The following is a 24,185-nucleotide window of genomic DNA, read 5'->3' on the forward strand; positions in this document are numbered from 1 at the left end:
CTTTCCACAACCAACTCCGTCGATTTTTTTCTCTTTTGGATTCTGTGTCTTGCTTATGCAATATTATTAAAATAACCTCCTATTTATTTTCTAACAATCTGGTTTGTGTTATTTTACATTCAAATCTTTAATACATCTGGAATTTACTCATGTGATACAGGATTTAAGAGCTGTTCCAATGCCATTTACTGAATTCTCTTTAACTGCTTCCTCTGCAAGGAAGCTAAGACAACAGACAAAATTCCTAGAAATCCTTAAACTTCACTAAATTAAGGTAGACTTCCAGGCTTATCAAAAGTTTATTGAAAGGCACTCATTTTTTCTTTTTAAAAAAAATCACACTTTGGGAAGCATGCCCACAGACCACCAATACCAGCATATAATTTGTTAAATTATGTTTTAACAAAATAGTAATATAAATCACCGATCTAACTATAGAGACTGATATTTTCCAACCTATGTGGTAAAAAGAGAAATAATCATTGCTTGACACTCAATATTATTCAGTGGTTCAAATCACAGTAGGTGCTCAAGATACAATGGGGAACAAACCAAGTATGATCCCTGCTTTCATGAAGCTTACAATCTAGTGGGAGCTTCTCTCTCCTAGAAAACAATGTATTTAAGAGGAAAACGGCAAAAAAAAGAAATACATGTTCCACTGCAGTGGAAAACATTTTCGCAAAGTTTATAACACATCCCATACTTCTCAATTCCAAAATACTGTATTTCAGATGCATTTGTTTATCCTGGTGACTGTCTCATTTCTGTACTTATGTTGAAAACACTACTAGACTTAAGATTAACTCCACCAACCTACACTTAGATCTACGCCTAGTCTCTCACTTTCACAACAATTTCTTTCACAATAAATACAATAACAAAAATATTATAAATCTATTTACATATGTCATGTTTGGTCCATCAAAGCTATTTCTTTTAAGTACATGACGATTTTAAGTATTTCGATGAATCCCTAAAGACTTAGCAAAAGGCAGTATTACGTGTTTTGGAGAGGAAGAACTTCGACGACTCCTCAATGACAGTAGGTAACAAAAATGACTCATCGGGGACAGCCACCTTAAACTTAGGTTCCACGACCAAAGGACTTCCCCCCTCTTAGAGCGAAGCCTGGCCCGCCTCAATCTCAATCCATGGCGTCCTCCCGAAACCCCAGCAGGAAGTGGGAGCGGGGCAAGGCGCTGCCCAGGAGACGCGGTCGGGACTCCTGCCCCTGCGAGCTGACCTTGGCCAACTATGTCCTCTGTTTTCTCATCCGTAAAGCGAGGCTAGTGCTCCGTGGCCACCTCCATCCCCACGTTTGGATTAGGCATCCAATGCCACAAGACTGGAGCAACTCTCTGGCCCTAGCCCCGACGTGGGTCCCAGCAAATGCCCCGCGCCGTCCCCGCCCCGGTCCGCGTCCACTCGCGCTACCTGCGATCTGAGAGACGAAGGCTTCCGCCACTAAAGACATGTCGGCTGGGCTGCCCTGCGCCCCGCTGCCTGCTCCCCGCGGCCCTCAGCGCACAAACGCGGCGGCTCAGGGTAGCTAAGGAGCCCAGAATGGCTGAAGCTCACACTCGCAAAGCGCACCCGGGCAGTAGCGGCGGGGAGGACTCCAAGGTTACGGCCAGGCCCCGCCAGGAACTTCCGGCGCGGCTGACAGTGGCGCGCGAGCGCTTCCGCTCGCTGGCTCCGCCCCCTCGCCGCCAGCGCGCCCTGCTGCTCCCACGCTCCCCGCTGTCCCGCGGTTAGGAGGCCCGAGGTCTTGGGCCCCCGATTCGTCTTCGGTCTAGGGACAGCGGGGGTCTCTGGGGGCTTAGTATCTTTTCTGTAAGCAGCGACCTTGTAAGCAAGCAATAACATTTATAAGCACCCACTAGACACCAGATACCCTAAAATATAGGTATAGATATATATCATTCTGGTTTATTTCGTCCTCTCAACAACGCATCAAGATGGTACTATTATCGCCATTTTACGGATAAGGAAACGAGCTGTGAGAGTTTAACTGCCTGCTCAGGGACTCCGCTGAGGCCCAGAAACCCTCGTGAATTCTCTCTGCGCCACTAAGCTGCTAAGTTGATTGGTCCATGGACAGACATTATTGTAAGTTATTTCTTTATTCAAGCGTGCTTGCCAGAAAGAAAAAAGGCATGAGCAGCGCCTAGACGGTAAGATAGTTTGTATTTGTCCTTCAAGTCCACCCGAAATGAAGCTCAGCTTCTCACCCTCTTGGCTATGAGGATGGGGGCAGGAAGACACTAAATTTCACCTGAACCTTTCCCCCTTAGCCTAATCACTTCCCAAATTATATGTACACAGTTAAGAAAATTCATATATGTTACAGATTTAGAAGCATAAAATATTACAAGTGGCCCACCCTAAAAGAGTAGGACATCTGTTACAGTTTATTATTTAGATGTACCCCCCTCCCAACCCCCCCAAGCTATCAAAGGTGAAACTTCTGGAAGGTGATTGAATTATGAGCCTTTACAGCTGATTTGCCATTAGGATGTTGTGCCTGGTCACTGTGGGCCTGACCCGAAAGGTTATATTTCCCTTCCCAACAGCTCCTTTGTCTCTCTCTGCACCCAATTACCATGGGGTAAGCAGTGTTCCTCTACCCAGGAAATTCTATCTTGGAACTTCGGCCCTGGAGACAGCCAGCTGTGGGCTGAAACCTCTACAAACTGACCCAAAATAAACCTTTAAATTGCAAGTATCCGGTGTAAGTTCTCAGCAATGAGGAAAGTGACTTAAGATGTTGTCTTACTGACTTCAACTGTAAAGATCCTGTTTCCAGATGAGGTCATATTCACACATGCCAGGGGTTAGGATGTAAACATTTTGGGGTCGAGTATGATTTTATCAATTAGATTTGATAATAAGTATTTAAAGATAAGTTTTAAATCAATATTTGTGTCCCCTTCAGCAGCTAGGAACCTTGCTAAACTAAATTTAAATTTATCCAGTTGCTTGCGTGTATATAAACATAAATATACCTTTAAAAGAAACATCTCTCTGGCTGAAATTCAAAATTGGCAAGGAGCTGTGGATGGTGGAAATACAAGGACAAGATAATAGACTGTTCTTGTTTATGCTGAAGGAGGAAACACTGATAGTGAAGAGTATGTGATGATCTATTTCCTCCTTGCCTTAGTGACCAAGAGAAATGAGCAGTTCCAGGTTTCTGGTGTACATCAAAAGAAAAGTTCCTGTCTGTTTTCTGCACAGTGAAGAATTACATGTAACTTTCTGAAACATATCTTTCATAACTTCAAATTCTACTAACAACTTTAGTTTGTCACCTTTATAAAGCTGACAGTACAATGTTTTGACAATTTTTTGACGGATTCAGTGCTATACATCATAAATGTGTGCAAACTTGAGCCAAAGTTCTTGAAGAGTACTGAATATTGAATTGGGGAAATCAAGATCAGAGATGTGTAAGGAGTAGAGATAAACCCAAAAGTGGAAGAGAGTGGCAAGAGCCAGGGACTGGGCAAACAGGCCAGAGAAATGCAATGTGATTGAGGCAAAATACAGTGTGTCCTCACAATTTTGTCCAATATCCATGGCTTCAGTCATAGTACCCTGGATGAACTGGGAGAAATTCACAGACCTAGGTTGAAACTAACAGCAACCTTTGCTATTACAACAAATGTCTTACTCTTTTAGAACCCTCGAACAAAATATCTTGAAATGAAGAATTCAAAAACAAATTTATTGCTTACTCTTGGAAGCTGGGAAGTCAAGGATAAAGGCAACCACAGACTTAGTGTCTGGCGAGGTGTGTGTTTCTCAAACATGGTTTCTTCTTCTCCATGTCCTCATGTGGCAGAAGGGCAAGGGGATCTAACAAGCCCATCAGGCCTCTTTTATAAGGAGACCAGCCCTATACATGAGGATGGAGCCCTTGTGAACTAATCAGGATGGAGCCCTTGTGAACTAATCATCGCCAAAGGCCCCACCTCTTAATACTGCCACATTAGTGATCAAGTTTCAACATGTGGATTTGGGGAAGACATTGACATTCAGACCACAGCATCGTGCTTTTTAGAAAAAACAGAGATCTGCTGGGGGCACCGTCTGTACTCAACTCTTTTTTCCTGCATCCAGGGAAGCAGAATCTCCAGTACCATATGGATTTACTTTTTCTCCTTGAGTGACAGTTCTTTTGCTTCCCACACAGGCAAATTTAGGCTGGAAAGAATCTGTAATGTGGGAGGTCTTTATTACTAAAAATTAAATCCAGTAAAATGCAGATGTCCTGACGGTGCCCACAAACAATCTGTCTTTGTAATAAAGAGCCAAATGGAGAAAATGTATTTATGCATCTACATTAGAAAGAACGACTGGCAGATTTAAAACTGAAGATCTGTTTAAGATCACCACAATTAAGGGAAATACAACAAAACAAGCCACTGGAATTTTTTAGAGTGAAGTTATAAAACAAAAATGCTAGTCAATGCATATGTTACTAAAAGGATAATCACACAAGTAATTAGAATATTAATGCATGATACAATTTTTGCTTGCCCTAGTAAAATCACATTTCTTGCAAAATTGTCAGGATATTTTCACTCCTAATCTAGAAGTAGAATTAATCTAGAATTATAATTCCATCCCTAATCTAGATTTTGTTACTGTATTAAATAGCAAGAATATATGCAGCTGTCATTATTAATATATACTTAAGATTAAAATACTAAGGCTTTGTGCCAGGGATGTAGCTCAGCAGTATAGTGCCTGCCTGGCAAGTGCAAGGTCCTGAGTTCAATCCCCAGTACCAAAAATAAAATGAAATGCTATGGCTTTTTTCTGCACTTCATTTTTCTCTGACAGAATGTTAATATTTTAACATAAATATTTTATTTTGAAAAGATACCTGCAAAATAAAACTTTGGTGTGGGGCCGGGGATTTAGCTCAGTGGTTCCGCTCCCTGCCTCACAAACTCAAGGACCCAAGTTCTATCCCCGGTACCAAAAAAAAAAAAAAAAAAACTCTTGTGTAGGACTCTTTCAAAATTATACTATTTTAAAATGATATAAGAAATCCAGACTCTCCTATCAAATTAGTCCAATCTGCAAATTAGTTCAATTTGCAACCCAAATCTAATGTTAACACAGTTAACATTAACTAAGGTAGCCATCTTATATCTTAGAACTTTCTATTAATCTGTTAATACTCTTTACTTCCTTAAAAACAATGAAACTGTAGACAACCACAAGCCACCTAACATGTAAGGTGCACAAAGATATTTTTTAAAGACTATGAAACAGTGGCAGTCACTCGTCCTTCTATCTCTCAGCTCCTTTCTCCCCTCTTTTGATTCTTAAGAAATTATAAATTCTTACTTTGTTTTTCACTTTTTTATTTTGTCCCCTGGTATTCTAAGCCAGCATACCCTCACATAAACTTGAACATATTTTACCACACTTTGATAAATAAATATCTGCAAAGTACAGTTAAAAATATGGCATGCTTAAATTTAATTATTACAAAAGACATATGTTGCCATTTGTCTCCCCAAAATATTCCCCCTCACTCTGTGAACACATTTATTCCATCATTCTTGCCACTTTCTGAATTCTGGAAGCCCTCTTTCATGTCTTTAATTGTGCTGTCCTATATGCCTCAATGCCCTGAATCATTTAAAAACAATTAATTTTCATGGTCATTTTGACTTTGAGGAAGAGCTAGAACTCACATGGTGACAGATCCAATGAATGACATGGCTAAGGACGCACTGTCATGATTTTGTGAGTTTGCCTTTCCATTGGATGGCACTTGGCAACAGCTTTCACTGTATTTTTTATTACTCCTCATAAAGACACTCACAACAGAGGACTTCCAGAACTGCTTCAGAAAGTGGCAAGAACAGTGGGATAAGTATGTTTGAAGCAAGGGGGAATATTTTAAAAGAGAATAATGGCAACATGGTTTTACTGTAATACATTTTTTAAATTTTTAATTTTCGTTTTTATTTCCTTTCAAAGTTTTTTTAGTAAATTTTATTTTATTCCATTCCTCCCTTACACCCCCCCCTATGTACAAGACAGTCACCTTTTTTTTTTTCAATCACTCCTTGTATGCTATTGGTTTTAGTGGGCCTGCATTCTTCAAATATTAACTGGTTTACAAAAGAAATTAAAACATTAAATTTCCAAAATATTCCTCCAAATTAAGTATATGTACATGTCGCTCACCTTCATAGCTTATTAAGGGGAGCTGAGTGTTTGCAGTATGGTTACTGACTGTGCCCTTCACTGGTCATAATAATGTCTTATTTACAGTCATAGGAACTGTATTAGGACTTTGTGGTTACAGGTTATCAAAACATAATAAACCTAGTTTAAGCAAATCTAGGTGTATTGCATCATTGCGGTAGAAAAGATATAGGGGCAATTCATAGAACTGATGAAGAGCTCTAGGAACCAGGACCTTAGCGCTTCAGTTCTATCTCTCTGTCTACCTCCCTTTTCTGCCCAGCCTTACTCTTTTTTACTGAAGACATGCCTTCTCTCAGGTGGCAGGACAAACAGCTGCCAGCAACACCAACTTGTCATCCCCAAGTATAAAGAGTTACTCTCTCAGGCTCCCACATATTAATCCCAGAAAAGAATCATAACTTTGCTTACTGGGTGTTCTCATCCCTACATTCAATTCTTTGTTGGAATGAGTGGGCTGGATTAACCAGGCCCCAGAGAATAGGACCTGTTGCAAGATGAGAGATGAAAGATGACACCCTGGGTGGCAAAAACCATAGTACTACTGTGCACAGTAAGAATAAAGAGCATCGTATTGCAGCTACTGCTTCTTTTAAAACTTAGACAAGTTTCATTTAAACTCTTTAATATTTTTCATTTTCATAAAAGTGGTAGTAAAGTATAGTGATGTCATAATTACAAGAGAAGGGCAGAGGAATTCAGATATGTCAACTAAAAGGAACAGAAAATAAGAGGGGAGGGAGGGAAAAGACTAAACAGGAAAAGAAAGGGTAAGATGGAAACAAAGCTTTTGTAAATGAGGGGATGGAGACTGAAGGAAGAGAAGGAGATTGGGAGAGAAGGACAATTCAAGATATACCATGTACAGGTTCAAATCCCTTTGATGAATGTGATTGTTATGTATATTTAAACTGTACCAATAAAATTAATTTTTAAAAATCAAAAGAACACAGTTGAACCTTTCATTAGAATTATAACTACTTTTGCATGCATATAATAAGCTAATTCAATCTATGTACTAAATACTAAATGATAAACATGGGTTTTTAAAACAATGCATACACAATTATCTTATCCTTTGATGTATATATTACCCTTCCAGACCTGGAAAACAAGGATATACTCTTTCTGAAGCTACAGTTAATATGTATGAAGTCCATATAACAGCATGGAAAATGTGAAGAATGATAAGTGAAAACTGCAAAATACAAAATATCCTATTGTGAATACAACTATGTGAAAACTTTTATATAACAAAATTGGAAAAGATTTTGAAGTGGAATTAAGCTCTTGTTATCAAAAGAAAGTGAGATTTTAACTTTTTCCCTTTTTTCTGTGTTCTAAACTTTCTACAATATTTATTCCATGTTTACCAGTTTTTAAAAATGTGTTTTATCACACTAGGTACAACTAATATGGCAAATGCTCTGACCTGTCTGTGTGCAGGTTTTGCATTGCTGTTCATTAATTAGACTGCTGAGAACATTACCTTAAACCAGCTGAATGTTCCATGGCAAAGATTCACTGTGATTCATTTGAGTAATGACAGAAGATCATGTGCGGATGGAACAACATCAAAAATATACTATTCTTGATTATATATCCTTATTTAAGACTGTCTGTAGATGGACAAGATCCATCTCTGCATGTGACTCCTTTTGCTGAATATTTCATAATGTGTCAAACTAAGAGAAATTAGCAATTTTGTAGACAGTCTTGCTCTTGATGATGACCTGACGTTGATTTTAAATCTTATTTGAGGTGTCCCATTCCACCTTATAACCCTAAAATAAAGCCAAAAGGATGACGGCGATGATGATGAAGGAGCCCTAAATCAAGAGTGCCCACAGCATTTGTGTCACAAATAGCCAGCCAGTTAAGGAGCTGGGCCTAAAATACAAGAGAAAAAAAAATTTTTTAGTTTATTGGTACATTTTAGCTATATAGTATAGTTACATTCATTACTGGGATCTTGTACCTTTACATGACAGATCTTGGTTCTCATTTTTTCCCCTTGTCCCTGCCCTCCCTACACCCCCTCCTCTCCTCCCCATTTACAAACACTTTATTTCCATTTTTTCATTTTCTCATTTTTTTTCTTTTCCCTTGTTACCCTTCCCCTACCCTTCCCACTTTCCCTACACCTTTAGCCCTTGTCTTCCTATTTCACATTGTCAGTTATCTCATTAGGATCTTATGTACTATTATAGTTTTTCACACCAGAGAAATGATTAGGTATTTACACATGTGTGACTTATTTATTTCACTTGGAGTATATCCTCAATATCTATCCATTTTCCTATGAATGAATCTAATTTCTCATTCTTTATGGCTGAGTAATATTCCATTTTATAGGAAAAAAATATACGAGAAATTTTAAAAGACTCCTTGGGACTCTAAATGCCACTCTGAGGAAGAGGCTCCCACAACAGAGAAATGAGTCACCTCTGATGTAAAGCTAGTGCCTAGAAGCAGATACATCAAACAACGTGGCTTTCACCACTTTCCTTTGCCACCTTTCAAGTTGGAAACTATGTTAGAGCATGAGACTCGTTCATTCATTCATTCCCTCATTTTTCAGATATATACATTTACAGAACTGCTTCAGAAAGTAGCAAGAATAATGGGATAAGTGTACTCTAAGCAAGAGAAAGTATTGTGAAAGGATTAAATGATAATGTTTCTTTTTACTGTAGTACTTTTTTAATGTAGCCATTCACTGTGTATTTATAATACAGTATATGTGTATTTGTAAATGCAAAACATAATGAAATTATTAAAACCAGCAAATTAACATTGAAACAATTGACTAATCTACAAAGCTCATCCTAATTTCTCTTGTTTTCCCATTAACTTCCTTTCACTGGACTCAAATCCATTTAGTTAAACATTGAATTTAGTTTTCATATTTCTGATCTCCTACAACCTGTGATGGTTTCTCAGGTTTTTGTTCTTTACCTACAGTGACACTGATACTTTTGGAAAATACAGGTCAGTTATTTGAAGAATGTCTCTCAGTGTAGTCCACCTGCTTTTCTCATGATAAATTGAGCTTGTATGTTTTGGGAAACATAACACAGAAGTGATGTTGGGCTTTTTCAGCACATCTTGAAGTATACATCAATACATCTTATTACTGGAAGTGTTACAATTGATCACTTGGTGAAAGTAGCATCTGCCAGGTTTCTCCTTGTTTTTCCTTTGTAATTAACAAATACATTGTGGGAGCTCCTTCAATATTATGCAACATTCTGTTTCTAATCATACTTTCATCTACTAATTTTGGTATCCATTCATGTTCTTGCCTGAAACCAAGATTACTTTGGTGCTGACCTAATAGTGATTTTCTTTTTTTTTTTTTCTATTTTTTTAATCTTTCTGCATTTATTGGTTAGAATTCTACTGAAACAGCTATGCCTTCTCCCCTTTATTTGATTATTTATAACAGTATAGATCCATGATATTTATTTTACTCTATGGTTATAATAAAAAAATTATCGTTGCTTACTTTTTTTGCTCATAGTTTTACAGATATGTCTATTGGTAGATCTTTCAAGTTGATGTTTGTGTTCTTTCAATACGGCCTTATTTGAGGGGGATTATTTCCTTATATGCTAGCACTAGAAAATGTTCCAGTATCATTTTGTATTTTCCCTGCCCCAGCCATAAAACCAACCTTTATTCAAGCATCTTTGATTTTGTTTAATGGAGAATGATTATTTAGAAATTAAGGTCTGGTTGCTAGGTGTATCCTATACTACTGGATTGTCATTGCTTCTGTGGCCCTCTCAACAGACAGAGAAGAAATAGATCTATGCATATAAATATGCATGCACACGCATCTGCGTTTATTTTTAAAATAATCTGTGTGTGTGTGTGTGTGTGTGTGTGTGTGTGTGTGTGTGTCTACAAAACCATGAACTCAGACTGGGAATATAACTCAGTGATACAGCATTTGCCTAGCAATTTGCTCCAGGTTGTCTTCAACGCTGCAAAAAAGAGGGAAAAAAATGAGATTATACTGGTATACTCAGTTTTCAACCAGTGCAATAAAGTTCAGTCACGCCTTCCTGCCTCCCTTTAACTCCCACTTGTAACAGTGAGGAACCTGAGTCTCATTGCTCACAGTATATTTTCTTGTTTGTTCAATCATAAAATGGTTTCAGAATCACAAACCATCTCCTCTTGAGAATTTACAAACAGTACTTTTGTGCAGGTATTTTTTTTTTGTTTTGCAGTTTTTAGTCCTAATATTATTTTCCAGTTAATTCAAATTAGTTCTTCCCTTTCCTTCCCACTCCAGTGTTATTACCTTACTTACTTTACACGTTTAGATTCACTTATCACCCTCATGTTCCATTGTGATTTCCCCTTATATTGTGGCTGATTTTATTTATTGTCAGGGGCTTATGTGGTTCATTACTATGACTCTAACAGTCATAGTTATACAAAAAGAGCTGCACAGATAAGTATCATTCCACCCTCTTTTTTTTTTTTTTAAACTAGGTGTTGAACCCAAGGGCTCTCTCGTCAGGCAAGCTATCTATTACAGAAGCATAACCCCACATTTTTTTTTTTTTTAGACAGGATCTCACTAAATTGCCTAAGTTGGCCTTGAATTTGTGGTCCTCCTGCCTTAGCCTCCCAAGAAACTGGTATTCAAGCAGATACCACCATACTTAGCTTTCCCTGTCATTCTTGCTCTACATTTTCTCCACTCTATTCCCTTCTACTCTCCATAGTAACCAATCTATGACTTATGTCTATTTTATCCTTCCTGCACTTCTTTGACACAAATAGAAATATTTATTTTTCTGAAAAAACCCTTTCTTTTTAACTGAGGTGCTTTATCATCTTCAATGTCTTTCTTTTCTCATAATTTTTGTTTTTCTGTTAACCTGACTCTTTTTGCATGTTTGTTTTTCCACATGAACTTTGTATCAACTCATATAGCTCCGTTAAAAAAAGCTGGTTGTATTTTTTTGGAATTGTATTAAATCTATAAATTGATTTGAGGAGAACTGGCATCTTTATAATGTTGACTACTTATATCATGCAAGAATAGAGCACGTCTTTCCATTTACTCAAGTCTGCCTTTCTGCCTTTCAAGAGTGTTTTAAATGTTTCACAGCTAGGTTTTGCCTATTTTCACTGTTCGTTCCTGAGTATTTAATCATTTTTATTGCTATTAAAGTGGGGTTTTTCTCTAACTTTATGGACTAGAGCCGGTTATTGTTCTTTTATGAAGGCTATTTATTTTTGGCATTTTACTTTAAATTTAAATGTTAAATAATAACTTTGGTGACTAAATAGTGGTGACTCCCTGTGATTAAAGGGGAGGCTAAGAGTGATATCTATTGGTATGGTTCCATCTAATGTGGTAGTCATAGTACATTATGCAGGCTTGACACTACTAAGTATCAATCTGTATCTCAATGAAAACATTGCCAAAGAAAATAATTCTATTAGGATGAAGCCTTTACCTAATATTTATAAAAATACATTTTTTCACCATAAAACAAAATTCCAAACAAACAACCACTTCTTGGGAAACTGAAAGAGTGTCTTTTGTGGAAAGAGAAGTATAGACATTGAATTGGCAGTAAAATACACTAGTAAAAGTTCTGGAGCCATCGTGATGCAGGACTAGAGTGAGGAGAGATATTAGGGATTGGCTTTGTTACATCCATATGTGAGTGCCAGTTGTAATCAAGAGATACAATGTGGTCTCCAGTGAAATGAGTATGAAGAAAGAACTGTGAGCTAAAGCCTGTGCCTTGGAGAGCATCTTGGTTTAGGCTACAAAGAGGAGGTGGGAAGAGTATCAGAAGAAGAGAAGTCACAGAGGCCAAGAAAGAAGGAAGGACCAGGGTAAAAATGTGCCCCTGTGGCAATGACTTTAGACATTGCAAGAAGATGGGCCTAGAGTGAGTGCCAGTAGGTGCAGGTGACTCTGTATGTTCTAATATGTGGTCTCCAGCATTCTAGTTCTTTTGGTTTGATTATATATTTTTTTAATTACAGAGATTGAAAAGTTTGGGAAAAAATGGATTAATCTAAGTTAAACTGATTGTTTTCTTTTGGTGCTGGGAGTTGCACCCAGGGCCTTGACTGGTAAGCATTTGCTCTACCACCAAGCTATACTGTAGGCTCCAGATTTATTTTTTTTTCTTTTTTGAGGGGGCAGGGATTGAACTCAGGTCCTTGCGCTTGCAAAGCAGGTATCAGAACCACTGAGATAAATCCCCAGCCCCCAGATTTCTTTACTTAGACCTTCTAAGAACTATTACCATGTTGCTTTGAATTATGAGTATCCACACATAAGAACAGTAATAAGAATCCTACAAATGTCCTTGAACAAGTCACCTAAAGTTTCTTAACCAACCCATTTTTCCAAAAGGATTTTTCAGTATGAGGACACACTTTAGAGATTTTAGAACACACTGAAAACTCACTTGCCTTAGACTCCTTTCTTCCTTTAAAGTCAAACAAAGCAACTAAGAATTGTATTTTCAGGAAATCATGCTTTCTAACTCTGGAAGATCACTGCAAAATAATGGCAGTGTTTTCGTAGCAAAATCCCAGCGGAACAGCTGGATACAACCTCTCTAAAAGTGAAAACTGAGGTGGAGATAGCAAGAAAGAGGGTGGCCTTGCTGAGGACGGGAGAAAAGTGGGCCATTTGAGTCAAAAGATCCAGGACCTTTTGGAATCTTAAATGCAGTCTGACAGCTTGGGTTCCTGACAGGTCTGCCCCAGGAGGGTCCAAAGGACCTGTGATCACCAGAAATAGACCCCAGCCCTGGGAGTGATGTAGCTTCCTGCTCTTTCCAGAAAGGAGCAGCTCATCCAGGCTGAGCCTGGGAATGGGGAACAGCATGCCAGACAGCGTGGGAACAGGGCTGAGCAGGATCTCATCTCTGAAAGCATTAAACACTTGAGGGGGAAAAAAAAAAAAACCTCTAGAAAATTTAATATAATTTTTTATAAAATGAAAAATCGCTTTCCTTTATCAGCAAAGGAGCAAGTGCTTTTCTTCACAAACACCTTAAAAGAAATTATGGTGACAATGGAAGGCAGATAGCAAAGAGTTGCAAGGTTTTATCATAAATATGTTTGCCCAGATGTAGCATTCGTTTAAATGGAAGTCAGGGTGTGTGCAAAAAGAAATATTCTGAATGATATTTTGCAGTAAATTAAAGAAGATGGCAGTTGCTTTATTACCCAAACTGATGCAAGTTCCTTCATTTTTTTTTTAAGTGTTGAAGGAACAGAGATAGTGGCTATATAAATATAGTTGGTTGTATCAGTGCCTGCCTTGTAGAACTCCATTCAACAGTAGGCCCTTAAATTTGGTCAAAGATGAGCAAGTCCTAGCCTAGCTCAGCAGCACATTGGAAACCCCATTCTCATCAGTATGTAGGGGCTATTCTTGTTATTCTATGTCTAGTATCTGGGGCACCTAGAGTTCAACCCTAAACTGTCTCCCTACTGCCTATCTTCCTCAGGCAGCCCTGATCTGGATTACAGGACTTCATTCCCAATTTATTTGTCATCCATTTCTGCCCTAGGCTCAAGCCCTCTTGACTACATCTTGACAAGCACCCTAGTCCTTCTCAGCTGCTGTCCTCCACCCCACCCCTCGACCCCTGCTATCCTGTATTCTACATGATGGCTGGATTCTTGCTTCCAACCTGACAGGATAGCACAATTATCATTCTGCAGCCATTTGACTTAGATTGTCACCATCTATGGGGATCTTTGCCACTGAACCTCACCCAGAAAATGGCGTGCTTTTTTTCACAGTACTGAGGATTGAACTCGGGACCTTCACACTAAGTTACATCCCCAGCCCTTTTTTGCAATTTTTAAAACAAAGTCTTGCTAAGTTGCTAAGTTTCCCTAACTGGGATCAAATTTGCAATCCTCCTGCCTCAGTCTCCAGAGTGCCAGGATTTTGGACATACAATCACAGCCTGCAAAAATCTGACATTTTTAATATCAGCATTAACTGAATAACACCTTAGACACTGTGATTTTTGAATACTGACAACTCCTATTAGTCTACCCTTATTGTGTCCAACTTACTCTGCTTTTTCAAAAACCTGCTCAAAATGAGGTCCCAAAAATGCCTTATTAAAAATATCAATGGTTCATTGTTTTGTTTTGAATTTCTTCTTTGAAGTCTATAATCATACAAATCAGCAATTTTGTAATAGCTTAATACTTCTATTAAAGTTCTTAGCATCTAACTATGCTGATTGATGTATCTGCTAAGTCTCACTTGTTGCAGATTTTTTTTGTGTGTGTATTTTGCAGATCTTAATCTCACAACTTGCTCTATGCAATTTATGGGCCACTAGGATGAAGGGTAAATCCATCCAGAAATTTGTCCTTTGGAGGTATTACTAGTTCAGCCTTAGTCTAGGTTGAAGGGAAACTCCTGGGTTCCTACAGGGGATGTAAATTTTTTAAAAAGAAAAGGCAGCTACATTTATTGAAGATAGAGGGAAGGTGTGCTCAGAGCAACCCTATGCCAAGAGAAACAAAAAAGTGGCACAAATAGAAGGTGATGTCAGGGTGGTAAAGAGATAAGAAGCACACAGACAAATCAGGCTTTTGGGTTTTAAAAGATGTACACTCCACACTGGGTGCCTCTCAATGGATCTCTGGATAAGATTAACAGAAATGATCGATAGGGTGATGCTGAGTCATCATGGGACACCTTAGTAGGCACATCTGTCCCAAAATTCACTCTGATTTAATCTCTGGCTTGAGATGCAGTTCCTAAGTGTGAACCTTTAGGAGGTTCAAACGCTCATAGGCTCTGGCTAGGAATTTTAGAGATATCCTAAGTCTTTCCTATTTTTATTTCTGCTTCTCTTAAGAAAAATGGAAGGAAGCCTGGCCCTGAGGTGTTGCCCCAATTCAAGCTCTCTCACCCCAATTTTGCCACTTAAATGAAGACTGGTTTCAAAATTATTGTTTTTGTTTCTCCTGAATAATCAATAAATGTGTAAACGTGAGTATCTTTATTGCACTGTAAATATATACTGTACAAGGTATAAGGTATGATCTATGTATGAGAAAAACTTAAAATTACTTATGCATACTTGCAAAACAAGGATATATAAACCAAACACAGAGTTCTGTGAATAATCAAAATTCCTCTGTATTAGAAGAGTACATTTGTAAACCAAGTATGTGTATTTAATGTAGATTCAGTTTATTTAGGAATAGGCTATGAAGGAAGGGTGGTGGTTTGCAGGTTACACTGGGGTTTTAGCTTTTTTTAAATGACATCTTTTTAAAACAATGGCCCATGTTATGCTTGAAGTTGATTTAGCATTTACCTTTTCCCAACACATAAGCAAGCAGTAGTTATTGCTGTGCTAGTGAAAGTTGGCATATTTCTGATAAGCATATGTGCAAACTGTAGAAGAGATGGCCACAGGGCTGCAGGCAAAAGCAGTAAGTCCCTGACTTACAAACATTCAAGTTGTGAACTTTCTCAGGTCTACAGTCTAAGACTCACTTTGTTGGCTTAGGAATGAATCTGACTTACAAATAATTCTCCTGGAATGAAACTCATTCCTAAATCAGGGCTTTACTGCAGTTTCTGAGCATAACAGAACTTTAGTGGCTTTTAGGCATTTTTTTACATATCATCTCCACTAAACCTAATAGCACGGATACTATAACTATTACCCCTACCCGACCAGTGAGAAAACTAGAATATTAGCAGAACTAGCCTTAGGTACTGATTTGTAACGGAACCAGAAATAAAACTTGGATTTTGGTCTTCCTAGTGTAACCAGCTCTCCCCTCTGGACTCTCTTCCCTGAGGGCAGTGGAAGAATGAAGCCAACAGGATAGCAGTGGAGAACAGAACCTGGTGTGGTTTATGAGAAAGAACAAAAGAAAAGCTCCCACTTGTCAGGAGGGTTCTAAAAGAAGGACACCGCCAAGGTGCCTCAATTTAGGAGCTGATAAGCAGCTTTTGGTGTCAGGGGCAGGCAGATATATGAAAATGAAGGTATGCATTTGCAGTTGAACAGCTTCTTGTCATCAGCAGATTTTATTAGTCCTCTGTCCTTTGAAGTACAATTAGGCCTTTGTTCCTTACACTCCAACTTCCTAAGGCTCATCTCAGTTTATCCAGGTCCTGGCCTTTTTAGTTTATTCAGTTTAATCAGGCCCTTGCCCATTGTTCCTTTATCTCCTAGTCTCACTAGTCCTGATGCTATGGGCAGTAGGCTCAGAGCCCTGGAGCGGTCAGGCCTGGGAGACTGAGTGCTTCTGCTGGGCAGGGAGGATCCTTGCCACAGAGGAACATTTTTCTGACCCTTAAGTGCTTTTTCTATTCATCTGAAAATAATTCTGAACTCAGGGTTTGGCAAGTGTTTCTAAGTTGTCTCCTAGAGCCAGTAGTTCTTTTCTCTATAAACTTTCCCTGTTCTGGAAATGTGGGTATCTTTCTACACACTACCCCCATGGTTTGGAATGAAAAATACTGCTTCTTTTGTTCCACCTCTCAGATTCAACCCAGAGAGGCTCTTAGGATGCTGTTAGCCTGTGACTTTTCCAGGAAGAAAATAACAACTGATGTGGGTCTTCCACTGCAAAACACTTAATTATAGAAAAATTATTTCACAAGCTAAAGGCATGTGTTTAGTTTTAAATGGGTACTTAGGTCATGATATTTATAAGAGCGTTCACTTTTTTTCCAGACAAGAAGAATATTTAAACAGCTAGCGTGGATCTCGTCTTCCAGTTTGGACCACTATTTTGAGAACCCCAGTTGAAACTGCAGCAGTAACATCCAAATAATCGTTCTGAAATTGGTGGACAAAGGCGGCTGAATTCAACCCCAGAATATGTTCTGTTCCTTAAATGGCATTCTCTTCTCCCAGTGTCTGTGTTTTCACAAGCAACTGAGACATCGGGATCCACTGAGGAAAGATCTTGCCTCCAGACTGTAGGAAACGCCTCAGCAGCAGCATAACCACGATTTACACCCCGACATCAAGGGCCTCTGCATGCAGTAAATGTCCTCAGCATTCAGTGCAATCACCGTCACTGTTCATCATGGAAGACCTGGAAGAACTGACACTGGAATTCTACATTTCCCCATTAAAATCCCAAATCCGTCTCCTGTTAGAGCGGTGGTGAGAGGAGCCCCTTTCTCCATCCAGTCCAGGGAGAGTTCTCCAAAAGCTCCTGGATCAAGGTAAGCTCCCGAGAACGTGTGTGCTCCTGTCCACAGCTTTCTCCCTAACACACACGATGTCCTTTTCATGTGCCGCCTGCCTCCGCCAGTCTCCCAGGGAGGAACACTAGAATGGCCAGTAATTCCAGGGACAGCCAGAGTTGAGGACTATCTCGTAGCGCCCAGAGGCAGAAAGGTTTTCTTAATTTTTAAGGCTTGAAAGCACTAATAAGCCGGGCAGGACAGCTTGACTAGTGGCACCAATATTGTCAAAGTGCCCGGTACTCTCTCAGACTCCGGACCTCGCAGAAGGGGGACGGTTTGTGGCTCACAGTGGGTGCTACCCTGCGCGCTGTGGGCAAGCCCTGCTGTTCTGCCTCCCTCCTACTCTCGGGTGGTGTGAGTTTAGATAACAAAGTCATATGAGTACTTGTGGTTAAGGAATTTTTTATTTTAGCTCTGAGGATTGAACCCAGGGCCTTTACACTGAGCTACATCTTCAGTCCTTTTTATTTTTTTCTTTCAGACAGTGTCCCACTTAAGTCACTGCGTTTCCCAGGCTGGGCTCAAGCTTGGGGTCCCTCTGCCTCAGTCTCCTAGTGCTGGAATTACTGACACTACCACACCTGACTTCTTGTTAGGAATGTTTTTTTATATTATTAATTTTATTGATACATTTTAGGTATACAATATAATGACATTTATCATTGGGAATTTGCACCTTTACCCAATCTATCTTGGTTCTTATTTTTTCCCCATTTCCCTGCCCTCCCTTCAACCACTCCGGCTCCTCCCTAGTTACAAAGACTGTTTCCATTTTCTCATATTAATTTCATTCCCTTCTTTCCTTTCCCCCCACCCCTCCCATTTCCCCTTTCCCTTTGCCCCTTTTCTTACTATTTCACATTATTTTACTTATTCCTTATTTACACCTTCAGTTTTTCACACCAGAGAAACTATTTAGAATTTATACATGTCCAATTTATTTCACTTGAGTATGTTCTCAATGTGCATCCATTTAGCTATAAATGTCTTTAATTTTCTCATTCTTTATGGCTGAATAGCACTCCATATTTTTTTTTTAAACACACACACATTTTCTTTATCCAGTCTCCAGTTGATGGCAATTGGTCTGTTTCCAAGCTTTAGCTATCACAAACTGTGCTGCTATGAACATGGGTGCACATATATCACTGGGGTGTGATGCTTTTAATTTTTTTGGAAAGATACCCAGCAGGGGCATATCTGGGTCAAATGGGACCTGCAATTCTAGTTCTTTGAGGCGTCTCCATACTGACTTCCACAGTGGTTGCCCCAGTCTGCACTTCCACCAGCAGTGGAGCAGGGTTCCTCTTTCCCCAGAGCCCTGCCAGCATTTGTTACTGGTTGATTTCATGATAGCAGCCATTCTTTCTGGGGTGGGGTAGAATCTCAGTGTCGTTTGCATTTGCATCTCTGGAATGACCAGTGATGTGGAACAGTTTTTCATGTTTATTTGCTATTTCTACTTCTTTGTCTGAGAAATGTCTGTTCATTTCAGATGCCCATTTTTGGATTGGATCTTTAAATTTGGGAGGTCTGATTTTTTAAAGTTCTTTGTATATTCTAGATAGTAGACCTTTATCTGAGGTTCTTGTTCGGAATTTTAAGAGGATACTATTTCAATTCACTTGCAGCACAAGTGAAAATCGGCTTCCTATTGCCTCCCTGTGTTAGTAGGTTAACTTTTGCCAGCCTAACCTTTTCTTAAAGGTACAAATTTTCCTGATTCCAACATTTGGGGTTGCGGGAGGGCTTCCTGCGAAGCCCTCTGTGCTCCTGCATGGAATAATAAACCCAAGGCTCTGGGATAACAAAACCAACAACTTCTCCAGGGCAGCCCTAAGTAACATCCTTTGCTACACTGTTTTGTTTTCAATGTCCTTTTAACTTTTGGTGCTCACAATGTTTTGTTTTTATACTGGATTCCCACATCCTTTCTAGTGGGAGACTTCTTCAGGTTATCTAATCCACTGTTTTGCTGGAAATAGAGGCACCAGTGGGCCTTTCTCAGAACAAAACCCCAGGCGGTAGCTCAGCAGTAGAGCATTTGTCTAACATGTGCAAAGTACTGTGTTCACTCCCCAGTACCCCCTCCAAAATCAACTAATTCCATCAGTATAATTACATATTAATATGTCCTTAATAAGCAAAAAGCACCTTCAAGAAAAATATTAGGCCTTATTAATGAATATTTCAGAGACCCTCCCATTGTAATTTATATATTTGTTATAAACCAGAAGGCTTAGGTGTAATTTCTGCTCTGTGAAATAATAAAATGTATTTCATTTTCTATTATGTTTTTCCAGTATTTTTGTATATCCACTAGCTCACTGATTTGGGTCATTACCTCATTTTTAGGATTTATGAGATAGATCTGAAGTGATTTTCCTGTTGCCAGTATCTCTCAAATCCCCCATCAGCCCACAGATGACCACCAGATTCTGAAATTATACTGCTCTGTGGTCACACATTCTCTGCCTACATGATACTTCTCTACACAACTTAAACATAGACTCCCTATCTTTATTAATTTTCTGTTGCTGTGACAAAATACCTGAGAAAATTAATTTTAAAAGAAAAAAATTTATTTTTGGCTTACAGTTTCAGAGGTTTCGGTGCATGGTTGGCTGGCTCCATTGTTCGGAGGCCTGTGGTAAAGCAGAAGAACATCATGTCAGGGAGCACGTGGTAGAGCAAAACCACCTCACTCATGGCAGCCAGGAAGCAAAAATAGAGTGAAAAGGCTGAGGTACCCCTTCAGGAGCTCACCCCGACTTAACTTTCTTCTACTAGGTCTCACCTCCTAAAAGTTCCACCACTCCTCAGCAGTGCCATATCCAGATGCCAAAGACTTCGGGGAACATTTCAAATCCAAACTATAGCACTAGCCCTCTGTGCTATTGCTACTTCTTGCTCTTATTCTTAATTTTCCTCTCATCTGGGATGCTTTTCTTCTTCCTCTCTGTCTTTCCAACTCCCACCCACTCTTAAAGGTTCTGCATAAATTTCCATCTTAAAAAATCCTCTCCTTGCCCCACTGGAAGCACTCCTGCCTTCTTCATCACACCCTTACTGTCCAGCATCTGAAACATTCGCTTAACACCGTATAGAAGGGAGGGAATCCCCAATTTACAAACAAATATCTTTGTAAAGTGCTTGAAGCACTACATATGATTTCCCTCAGAAGTCAGATTATAATAATGGTTAAATGTTGACACTAACTAAGTCTATTCAGTCCTTAATTAGATTGAACCAAAGTGCTAATAATGTTAGTTCAAGAACCTGCAAATTTATGCTTTTTAGAAATAACAAAAGGATGAAATTAATGTATTTCCCTCCCCATCTGATAAAGCAAAATTTCCATATTTGGGCAAATTTCTACTTAATTTAACAAATATTTATTGAATACCAAGTATTAGCTACTATGGTAAGTTCTGTAGAAACCTTGTGAACAAGACAGGCACATCCCTCAGGCTCATGGCAGTTCTTTTTCTCTTCCTCCTTCCTATTCCAATCCTCCCCATCTCTCCATTCCCCTCTCTCTGGGCCCAAACTGCCTGAGCTGGTAACTGAATTGTGAGAAGAGTAGTCATCACTCGCCAAGGTAGGAATCGCCAAAGAAAGAATGGCTTGGTTTGGTCTGGTTTGCAGTTTTTTGTTTGTGAGCGTGTGTGTGTGTGTGTGTGTGTGTGTGTGTGTGTGTGTGTGTGTGATAGAAATGGCGAGGATGCGATTTCTGTTTTTCTTATATTTGCTGGTGGAAAGTGGAGGGAGATGGTGGATGGATGGGAGATTTTTGTATTCTATTTGAGCTTAAAGTTTGGCATATTTGCTGGACCCAAGGTAAAGATGTGCTGTGTGAAGGATGTGGGAGAAGGAAGGGAGGAAAGGAGGAAGGGAGGGTGGAAAGAGGGGGTGAAGAAAGAGAGAGAAAGAAAGAAGAAAGAGAGAGGGAGGAAAAAGAAAGGGAAGGCAAGGCAAGGAGACTGTCCTGGAGCTTATGAAAAAAACTAGAGCAAAGCTAGACTTTTACGGACTCATCAGCGTACATGAGTAATCTTTCTCATCATAGATTTGGAGAAGCTCACCTTTTAAAGTATGAGTCACCATTAGGTTTGCTTTCTAAAGTGCTAAATTAGCTGAATGGTCCTGTGTTTTGTTTGTTTGTTTGTTTGTTTGTTTGTTTTCCTTGAGGCCATTTTCTAATAGCAACCACTCTGTTCCCTTCAGGCAAGAACCTTCCCAATGCAGCGTTATGCTCCATAAAAAGCTGTATACTATATGGATTCAGTAAATATTTGTCAGTTGTTCTACTGTGTCAATGTTACATTCTGAGACACATCAATAATTTCCCTAGGGTTAATAAAAGTAATTGTGAACAGTTGGATAGCCTGATGTACCACACGCTGGCTAAATATAGCAATAATAGCTACCACATTTGCTAAAATAACAGCTAAACTACTGTACACAATTTGGGATTAAAGGTTCATTAAATAATAATACAATTCTTTCCCAGGCAAACTGCCCTACTTATTATTCCAAGACAAGCATTGAATATTCCAGCTCCCATGTTTCTGGTGACTCCATTTGTCCTGTCTGTTAAGACTTTATCCCCTCTACTACCTTGTTAACCTCTCTGTAGTTCCATCTGTGAAGGCCTTCCCAAAACCATGGCCTACATAATCATTCACACCCTGTATGCATGCCCCTGTTTCCTTAATTTTACCTCTCTAACCTCACATCTCAGCCAGGTTGGAGAGCAATCTTTAAAACTTTTTAATGTCTCCTTCATCTAGGATCATATGATAAGACAATAGGCACCCCATAACTCATTGTTGATGACCCCTGAGTGTAGGTACCTGATAAAGCATAGGATCATAAGCTGATAGACATGGAAAGAAACTGAGAATTCAGTGGTCTCAGCCTGACACCTGATAGATACTATACATTTGTCCAAAAATTGACCATAGAGGTTTCAAACTAGGAGTTTCCAGAAAACTGCTGAAATAGGTCTCTCCAGAAAACTGCTGAAATAGGTCTCTCCAGAGATCAAGCAGAACAGAAAAGCTAGTCTAACCCAACCTTCTTAAAATGAACTATAGTTCTAAAGAGCTGAAATTATTTTTCATATATCACACAAATGGTTCTTGACAGAACCTAGAAACCTAGTTTCTGGCCCATGTCTCGAAGGCTTTTGCATATTGGCAAAGTATTTGAAGGCTTCTCAGCTATATTAGCTATAGAAAGGACAAACTTCTTTGACTTTCTATTTTCAATAATGATATTTTGAGCTCTAATTCTTTTTCATAATTGAACTAGACAACAATCATATAAAAATTATTTTTTGAATTAAATAACTTTGCATTTAGAAATGTTCTTTATGATATCATCACTGTAGCTCAATTCCTAATGAAGAAAACTTCTAGAATAAAACCACTTCCACTAACAAGGGTGCTATGAATTACTACATCTTCCAAAATACTTATTTAATGTAGCTGTAACATCTTTGATATGAAATTAAATTATCAAGCTTCATTTTGTTTTGAATGTTCCCTATAGAAATCAATCGTTTTAAAATATAGGCTGCATTTGAAATAGAGTGTGCTATGATAGTCTCAAAAAAGAGGGTTTATTAATAATTGAATATAGTTAGCTTCTATTGTGTCCTCTCAAGTGTCTGGAAGTGGAAATAATCACTGCCAAAATAAGCAGCCATTCATTTAAGATGCATCTCTGCTTTTTAAGATTTCAGAGGTATTATCACAATTTTTTACATGCCATGTGATAGAGAAATTAGCTGTCTTACCCTCTCCCTTCCCCCATCTTTTGCACTAACAATAAAAAGAGAAATATGAATTTTACTTTCAGACAATTTATTCAGCCTTGCTATTGTTTTATCTCCAGGGGCTAAATTTACATTTTGAAAAAATATTATGATGCACAAATGTTCATACGCTACTCAGCAAACATATCATAGATACTGTATAATAACATCTGGGAATATTAAACTTTGCCTTTACTGGCAATCCGATTGGCATCTTCAATTTACAGTGCAGATGTTTTATGCTGATGTGTTTAAGAAATATTTGAAGTATTTTCAAGACAGTATTCTGAGGTTTCTGCAGTGGTCCACTTTAGTCTTTTGAAGTTCTCTCTACAATAGGATACATGCATAGATTTTTCCAAAACATGCTTTATTGGGAAAAGAAGAAAAGTTCAAGTTGGAAGCATACAAAGCTTCCTTGAGTCGTCTGTACCTAATTCATTTTTGGCAGTATTGTTTTGTCAGTCAGTAAGCTTTATGAGACCAGTCTGATAAAACTGTTCCTCTTCTCGGTCCGCTTTGTAAAATCGAAATCATTTTAAAGCCATATATCTATGAAAGACTCATATTTCTAAAGTACAGATATAAACTTTCTATTTCATCTCTAGTGCAGATACTTTAGCTGTGTTTTATCCACGGGGTGTCGGCCCATGATAGTAGCTATCAGCTGTGTGTGTAGAACTGGCCAAAGAGGCCAATGTGTAAGAAGCAGCCTTCCCACGGGGCTCACACTGAGCACTGTTCCTTTGTGCAAAATCTGAGCCACTTCTGGTGGAGCCCCCTCCTGTCTCTACCATCAGCTTCTCCACTGGAGCACAGTCTGGCTTTTGTTTGTAAGGAGCTGCCTTATTGTCTGTTGCTGGTGTTTGTCAG

The 24,185-nt window shown here is 38.9% G+C and overlaps 1 protein-coding gene across 1 annotated transcript in view; it reads right to left on the reverse strand.

The window, feature by feature from the left end:
- The window catches only part of Mtx2 (metaxin 2), a 55,592-nt gene extending 53,912 nt beyond the window's left edge, over nt 1-1,680 (reverse strand). Inside the window, exon 1 of the mRNA XM_010607056.3 lies at nt 1,438-1,680. Within this exon, the coding sequence (XP_010605358.1) occupies nt 1,438-1,477 (40 nt within the window). The 5' untranslated portion in view covers nt 1,478-1,680. The remainder of the gene's footprint in view (nt 1-1,437) is intronic.
- Between the last annotated feature and the right edge of the window lie 22,505 nt (nt 1,681-24,185).

Source organism: Fukomys damarensis, unplaced genomic scaffold, assembly GCF_012274545.1.
Source record: "Fukomys damarensis isolate Sample0158 unplaced genomic scaffold, DMR_v1.0_HiC HiC_scaffold_26, whole genome shotgun sequence".
Lineage (NCBI taxonomy): Eukaryota > Metazoa > Chordata > Mammalia > Rodentia > Bathyergidae > Fukomys > Fukomys damarensis.